The 8,784-nt window shown below is 43.8% G+C and overlaps 1 protein-coding gene across 1 annotated transcript; it reads right to left on the bottom strand.

Annotated features, from left to right (window-relative positions):
- Positions 1–733: 733 nt before the first annotated feature.
- LOC109939227 (G-type lectin S-receptor-like serine/threonine-protein kinase At2g19130) lies at positions 734–3,371 on the bottom strand. Its single transcript, XM_020545259.2, has one exon. It carries the CDS (start codon positions 3,271–3,273, stop codon positions 844–846), a length of 2,430 nt encoding a protein of 809 aa, XP_020400848.1. The 5' UTR covers positions 3,274–3,371; the 3' UTR covers positions 734–843.
- Between the last annotated feature and the right edge of the window lie 5,413 nt (positions 3,372–8,784).

Genomic DNA, 8,784 nt, shown 5'->3' with positions numbered 1-8,784 from the left:
TCTACTAGCTATTAAAAACACTGTTATAATTGTCCCAAAATGGTACATGTAGGTCTACATAGTGTACGAACATACCACAAAAAGTTTGGTTGCCAAAATAATAAAAATAAAAATATACTTTGACGAGTGTCCAGAGATGACACTCGGCAAAGAAGCCTGATTGACACTTGGCAAAGAATCCTCTTTGCCGAGTGCCTACCTTCGGCCCTCGGCAAAGGTTAACGGCCGTCATCTTTAGACGGCCGCTGACGGCTCTTTGCCGAGGGTTCGGCACTCGACAAAGCTGTCTTTGTCGAGTGAAATTCTGTACCGAGTGTCCTGCACTCGGTAAACGAGATCGTTACCGAGTGCAGGACTTTGCCGAGTGCGGCTCTCGGCAAAGGTTTCTTTGCCGAGTGCCCGACAAAAAGCACTCGGCAAAGGCCAGGATTCTGGTAGTGTTTGGAATTCTTAAACATGTATCTTTGTTCTTCCAATTTATCAATGACCAAAATAACTTCATTACAATTTGTAATCAAACGATTCAGGTTAGAGGTAGATCTGCTCCAGCGAAGTAGTTAGTATAATAGGTGATCTTAACATATAGCAACTACAAATATTAGCTCACTTCAAGCAAGCCCAGCACCCCCCCCCCCCCAATAAACAAGAACGATTCTCCATTGGAGAGTGAAAAGATGTAGAAAAATGTTTCTACGATTAACAATTTTAGAGTAAAACTCTTGGAAATATCACATGTAGGAAAAAATTCATTTATACGCCAAGAGAAATAATATTACACGACGTACGACGTTACAAAAAATAAATTTATTTATACACTACAAGGCAAAACTGATGTTTGAAAAGCTACAGAGATGACACTCTCGTCTGATGTGATCCGCTTCCGGCAATAGCAGTGAGTAGCCTTGGCATCGGGGGAATTTCTACTTGGCATATTCCCTCCAGAAACTGCACCACCTCAATCATCGTGGGCCGATCCGACTCAAGATCCTGGATGCACCAGCACGCGACTCTGCAGACTCGTTCAGCTTCCTCCACGTTCAGCTCACCATGCAAGTCCGCATCCACAACGCTCAGAACATCTCCATGGAGAAGCTTGTGCGCAGCCTGCACAGGCAGATAGTCTCCTTGGCCTTCGGCACAACTGGACGAATGCTCGACATAGTTCCTCTTCCCCGACACGAGCTCTAGCAAGACCATCCCGTAGCTGTAAACGTCAACCTTGGGAGTAACAGGCGTCCCACTGATCCATTCCGGAGCAAGATACCCGACGGTTCCTCGCATCGTGGTCACGACGCGGCTGAACTCCCTCCCGAGAAACTTGGCCATCCCGAAATCCGCGATCTTTGGAGCGAAAGACGCGTCCAGAAGTATGTTCTGTGGCTTGATGTCGCAGTGTATGATGCAGTCCCGGCAGCCGTGGTGCAGGTACCCTAGACCTCTGGCAACCCCGAGAGCTATCTGGTATCTGGTGCTCCAGTCTAGAGCTGCACGACGGCGACAGCTCTGGAACAGGTGGGAGTCCAGGGAGCCGTTCGGCATGTGCTCGTACACGAGTAGACTCCTGTCGCCCTCGCAGCAGAACCCGATCAGCTTCACCAGATTTATGTGCTGGATGAATCCGACCGAGTTCACTTCTGCCCTGAACTGCTTCTCTCCCTGTACGTTGCCCAGAGCTCCGTCGAGCCTCTTCACTGCTATGTCGGTCGAGTCACCTGCTAGGCGCCCCTTGAACACACAGCCGAAGCCACCCGCGCCTAGCTTCTCCGAGAACTTCTTCGTCGCGTCTTGCAGGTCAGCATACTTGAACGTAGCTATGCCAACGACGCTACCGCCTTTATCACTGTCAGCTATGGGTCTAGACCACCACTTCCCATTATTCCGCCTGCTGCAAATCACTACGACGACGACGAGAACCAAAACCAAAGCGGCAACACCAGCTACCATGGCAATCCTGTTGCCTTTCCCACTCTCTAGCTCTTTCGCAGCAAGGCGAAGGTAAATCATCCCTTCGTTACCGTCAGCAGCTACGTTAACTAACTCGCCATGCCACAGGGAGCACCCATCTTCGCCGCCGTAAGAGTACGCGGTGCAAGAGCAGTTACTACTCAAACAAGCCTGCGCGCATTCGATCGCGCTCGACGCGTTCGGCATGGACTGGCGGCCATTCTGGGGCAGCCTAACGCCTGGCATGGAGTAGAACTTGTCAGCTGGCACACCTGTCCTGTTCCTACCGTCGGCAGCACAGTTGAGCGGAGTGTTTCTGACGCACCCGCCCGTCCTGTCCTTGACCGCCCACTCCGCCGGCGACCGTACGGAGAACCCCCTCATGCAGTCGCAGGAAGGATCCGCGTCGGAAGCGCTGTCCGTGCAGACGGTGAAAGGGCCGCAGACAGCGTACGCGTCGCACTGGTGCGCTGGCTGGTTGTTCACCGTCATCCAGTCCTGCCCGGTCCACACGCGCACCTGGTTCCGGCCGGAGACATGCAGCGTGGTGCGGATGACCGTGCTCTCGTCGAAGATGTTGTAGGTGAAGTAGACCTCTCGGGCGTTGTCGACGAAGGTGAAGTTGGCGAGAGGGGAGCCTGCGGACATCTCCGGTATCGCGCTGAAGAACCCACCGGTCCACGTGCTAGACCAGTACACGGCAGACGAGTTCCACAGCATCCTGGCGACCCCGTCGTGGCCCATCGTCGACGAGTATAGACCTGAGGACAGATCGACGGAGTTCTTCCTCGAAACAAGCCGGCGGTCCAAGCCTGTGACCTTGTCCCACCCGATCTTTACGCCGGGTAGCTGGGTGTCCGTCGGGTAGTCGAAGCTCTCCCAGAATACGAGCGACGAGTTGGAGGAGCTGCGGAGGACGAGGTTGCCGCTGTCCAAGAGCACCGCGACGGTGTCGTTGCTTGTTGCGTTGGCCTCGGTAGAGGTAGACCAGACGGTGGTGGTGCCGCTCTCAGCTAAGACGACAGCCATGTTGCCGTCGCCGGAGATGGTGAGCTCCGGCGAGGTGGAGTTGGATACCGGGTTGTCCCTGTTGGCTGTCCACACTGGAGTCAGCACGGGGACTTCGTCGAACCAAATGCCGAGGTAGTAGGAGCTCCCTGGTTGGAGCTGGAAGAAGCCGAGCGCGAACTTGCCGTTGGCAGAGACGAGCTTCTTCCAGCCGGCAAGTGCTTGGCCGGGCCGTAGCGTGTCTACCGCGGCGGAGGGCAAGGGTGCATGCGCTATGACGAGAAGGAGCACATGGAGAGCAAAATGACGGAGACGATGCATGGCGGAGATAAATGCCGGAGCTAGCGGGGAGAGGTCGATCCGCCGGAGAGAGAAGAGAACGAAGTTTTGTTTGAAGGAAGGGGAGAGGACGAATTGAGAAGTTGCTAGCTAGCTAGCACTAGCAGCCCGTGCGGCAAGGGGCTAAAATAGCAGTGTTGTGTGTCCAATGCACGTTTTATTGACCTGTCTTCAGTCTTCACTACGATCAAAAACATATCTAAGATTTTATGTCTCTAATTGAATCTGATAAATGACTCGTAAAAAACGTTACTAACGAAACTATTTTAGTGACGTGTTTTTATAAATACGTGTCACCCACATAACCACTACACCACCCACTCACTCATTTATGTCTATATTATATTTTGTTTCCCCACATATTATAACAAGTCGAGTGTAAATTAATTATTTAAGGCCATGAAATAATTCAAATGAAAAACTTGTCAACTATAAAGTTGCATAACTTTTTGAGATCTATAACTTTTATTTTAGTAGTTTCCTCATCCGAGGTCGTTTACAAAATTTGATTTTCAAATTTGAAAACTTCAAACGTATTTTTCTATGACAATATGATTTGAAATCAAAACATTGTCAACTATAAAGTTTCATAACTTTTTAAGACATACAACTTTTATTTTAGTGGTTTTTCACCTGAGGTTGTTTGGAAAAAAAATCAAAATTTACTCGTCATGAAACAGATATGACGTCTGAAGTCAGTGACGTGTTTAGTGTTTATATAAACACGTCACTAAACAGATTTGACGCATGAAACAAGCGACGAGTTACGTAAAATAAAAGATGTCACTGTGCTAGTGACATGTTTTATAGTAGATATTGCATGTGCACAATAGGTAGTGATGCGTTTTTAAAAAAAGTTATCACAGTGAAAAATTAGTGACCTTTTTTTAACAAGTGTGCGAAAGGGCCTCCAGTGTGATGGTTAAGGTTGCCGATAGCACTTCCAGGTCTCAAGTTCGATCCCCTAGGGGGCGAATTTCGAGCTGGGTTAAAAAAATCTACTCACTGTGCTCCGTCCGCTATCGGGTTACGTCTTGTATGCCACTGATGGGGTCCAGAGAGGAGGTCTCGAGGATCTTTTCGGTAGGGACCATATTTCGATCTCTTATTAATATAATACCGAGAAACAATTTTTTCATTCTGACCGAGTTTTTTTTAATAAGTGTCACAAGCGATCACGTCCCATTTAAGCGATTTTGACGTGTGACAAGGGGCTAAAGGTGCGACCGTCCCCTTAGCGATTTCAACGTGTGACAAGGGGCTAAAATAGGTGCGTGGCCAATGTTAGTGCTGTGCTGTCGCTATCTCTGACTTGCTCAAGAGATAGTCAAATGCAATGGGCGTTCAGTGCACGTTTTACTGACCTGTCTTCCTGTTCCTTCTAGATAATAGTCTAAACTAGCTATTGACAATTAACGCACTATATACTTATGAGTCTCTTATTCTAGAAAAAGTCAAGGAGATTTAAGTTTCTAAAGCAGCTATTGAGAAACGCGCGCACTATATACTCAATTCGGGTCAAATTTAATTTGTGAAGTGTATCATTAAAATTGATGCACAAAGCTTGTGTGTGTTCGTGAGACAAAAATGCGTGTTTGATTCGTGGCTAACAGTACCACACTTTAGCTAGAGAACGTATCTAGTGCACATAGAATTTTAGTGCATATGATGCAAATATTAAATCACCACCACCTATCTTAAATCTAACGTATGTAGTTATTTAGTATATTTGTTAAGGACACTCTCCGACGTGGTAGACTGTAGTGGTGGAAGATGTTATTTGTAAATTACAATGATCAACCAGAGACGTTAGATCTGAAATGGATATTGATGATTTAATATGTGCACCATGTGCACAAAGCTTTCATGTGCACCGGATATGTCCTCCTTTAGCTAAGGTTAGTCGTACGAATTGAATAACTAAACTTAGACAAAAAGTTAGGCAAACTGTGGCAAGTAGGGCTGGGCAAAAACACCGTAACCCGAACCCGAAATACCCGAAATCCGAATTTCGTTCTAGAATTTCGAGTAGCAACTTGTAAAATCCGAATTTATTTCGGGTAATTCGGATATCATAATTGGGTACCCGAACTTTCATGTGTCATGTACTCATGTCATTTCTAATTATTAATTTGTGCATCTTTAATTATGTGTCTGTGTGCATATGACTTATGATTGTATATTGTTTGTGTTTTTTTTGTCCATGTATATCATTATTTAAACTGTATTTTTATACTAATTTAATATGACACAACAGTTCGAATAGTTCAAAAATGCTCGAACCCAAAATTCCGGGTACCCAAATTTTCGGATATTGTAAAACCCATTGTAATTTCGGGTATTGATTCTCAAAACCCGAAATTTTAAATACCCAAATTACCCGATCCGAAATTTTTGGGTAACCCAAACGCCCACCCCTAGTGGCAAGTTAGGCAGTAAATCAAACATGCCCAAAATATCAACTACTCAACGATGATCGTGATCACTAGCTAGTGGAGTCGGACTTTTATGGTCAATAATTGATGCTGCTTGTCTTCTTCTGAGGTGATGTCTACGTATAAAAATAACATACAAGTAATTATTATAGAAAGGTATTCAGTTGTCTCCAACAGAAAATTCTATATATTCCTCTAACTTCATAGTGAAAATTTCTTGCTCTATAGCATCTAATGGTGTTATCTAAAACCTTTTCTAAATATAGAGTAGGCTCTTTCACCCTTATATATAAAGATCCTTTATCCATCTCTATACTTTAGACAACGAATTAAGCAAAACTAATATATATATATATATATATATATATAAGATTGTCAATAATATGTATCATGGGTACCAAGCAAAGCTTCATAGAAGATCCTGAGCCGAGGGACACATGGGCTTGTCCATGAGTCCAGGGACTCGGTGATAAGATCGGGAGGGACTCCACAACCAGGAGGAATCTAGAAGCACAAATATGTCAAATATCTGAATAGAATAAGGGATAAACTCAAATACATAGGGTACAACTCATACGACTCGTACTAGCCAACTTAGTGCCCACCATGTAACATTCGTTCTCCTTAGAATATAAAAGGGGGGAGGGGGTGAAAAAATCCTGAGGGCATCACAACGTCATCGAAAGATACAACAACCAAACTAGCATATACAGAACATAAGGTATTATCTCACATCAAAAGCATGAACCTGTCTAGAGCCTTAGACATTTGCTAGGGGTTGTGTAAGGACCAGGCCCCTGGCATTTGTTGGGGGTTAAACAAAGCATCTAGAGCTCAGGTACTCTCAAGGGGGCCCGACCATAACCAAGGTCTCAACCTCTTTGGGATCTCGAGCATTCACATGTAAGCCATAATTGCTACATAAATCCCAAGTATCGGACTACAATAATTTTACTGATCAAATATAGGGTGCAGACTAATAACAAAAATGTACTTACTGCTTTGCCCTTAACTGCGTCGGTATCTATATAGGCTAGTACCGTAAAAAAGAGAGAGGCAATTTTGGTTCCTGTTTGCAGTATGTAATGGACTACTTGCTCAATGTATGAGTTGCTATTAGTTTAATATTTTTTATCTTGTATCGCTGCAAATGCACATTGTCTGCATGATAGATTCCTTCTTTGAATATGATCTTGGAGCACCAGGCCGTGCTTTGATAGTTCCTGACATGGTTCTTAGGCTAGCAAGCTTAAACTAACATGAGATGTCCAAGGCAACTCTGTTAGTGTTTCTGAAGACCAGATCACCAGAACTAGGGTTTTCAATGAGCATTTCAACAACAAACCCTTTTAGTCCCATGCAACTTGGGTACCTAGAGTTGAAATCCAATAGAAACCACAATTCAAGGTTTTGTCACTGGATATCTGTTTTCCATTCAAGGCTAAATCTTTGGATATATTTCATCCTTTCAAATATGCTTTTACTACCTATTTGCACATAAACTTTGGCTTTCCTCGGTCTCTCTCTCCATTACTATCGCGCCTTAGGCCCACTACACATTGGTGCCCTTGGAGGTCTCTGTTGGACATACCCAAAATCTCAATTGTTATTGGACAAGTTTTTTTATTCAATTGATGCCACCCTTAGCTAATCACATATATCATTGTTCCGTACTTAGTCCCTTCTTGTATGGCCACAAATACATCACAATATATGCATTTCTGCAACACTTATTTGCTGAACACGATGTTTTTTAAGCCGACATTCTACAACATACAACATGGCAATTAGCAAGTCTAATCGCGTTCTTATAAAACTTGTCTTTTAGCTTCTGTGGTATCCTCTTGTCACATAGAACGCCAGATACTTGGCGCCTATTCTTCCACCCTACTTTGATTCTATGGCTAACATCTTCATTAATATCCTAATCTCTTTGTAGCATTGAGCCTAAGTACTGAAAGGCATCCTTTCCAAGCACTACTTGACCTTCTAAACTAACATCTCATTCCTCACGTGTAGTGGTGCTGAAGACACATTTCATGTATTCGGTTTCAGTTCTACTAAGTCAAAAACCTTTTGGCACTAGAGTCTAGTCTCCTGCCATAACTCCATTTTTCTATTTACTCATGCTTGGCTTTAATCAACTAGCACTACATCGTTTGTAAAAAACATACACCAAAGGATACCCCTTTGTATATTCCTTGTGATCCTCATCCATCACCAAGAAAAAAGGTAAGGGTTCAAAGTTAACCCTTGATATAGTCCTATTCTAATAGTAAAGTCATCTGTGTCCTCATTACTTGTTCGAGCACTAGTCACAACATTGTTGTATATGTCCTTAACGAGTCCAACATATTTTCTTAGAACTTTATGTTTGTCCAAAGCCCACCACATAATATTTCTTGGTATTTTATCATAAGCCTTCTCTAGGTCGATGAAAATTATATGTAGATCCTTCTTCCGCTCCCTATACTGCTCCATCACTTGTCTTATTAAGAAAATGCTTCCATGGTTGACACTTTTGGGTTTCGTCTTGTATTAGAATGACTAGGTTCAACATTGGCTCGCCAAACCTATCACAACCCTGCTCCTTTACCTGGGTTTGGGGCCTGCTATGTTGAGACAACATATACAGAGTTCAAAGTAGCCTTTCTAAATTCATGTATTTTGTTTTGGTGATATTTTGGTATATTTAGTAGAGACTATTTTGTATTAATGAAGGTCCTGATACACCAATTTTAGGATCTAAGTCAACAACACCTTTTCATAGAGTAAGGGGTGTTTCTTTGGGATTATAATCTGCCCAGATTATATAATCCAACCACTTTTGAACTAACACTTAGCTCAAAAATTGTTGGATTATATAATCTGGGCAGATTATAATCCCAAACAAACAACCCCTAAGTCTGTTGTATATCTAGGATTATGGTCCTAGAGCCTAGAGAGAGCAAGATATAGGGAAGTTAACTGAAGCATCTCAAATGTTGTTTGGTAACATTTAAAAGCAAGGATGTCTAGTGGGCCTACCTTGGATTATCTTCACAGACCAAAGAAACTG

Source organism: Zea mays, chromosome 10, assembly GCF_902167145.1.
Source record: "Zea mays cultivar B73 chromosome 10, Zm-B73-REFERENCE-NAM-5.0, whole genome shotgun sequence".
In the NCBI taxonomy this organism is placed as follows: Eukaryota; Viridiplantae; Streptophyta; class Magnoliopsida; order Poales; family Poaceae; genus Zea; species Zea mays.
This window is presented reverse-complemented; position numbering and strand designations above follow the sequence as displayed.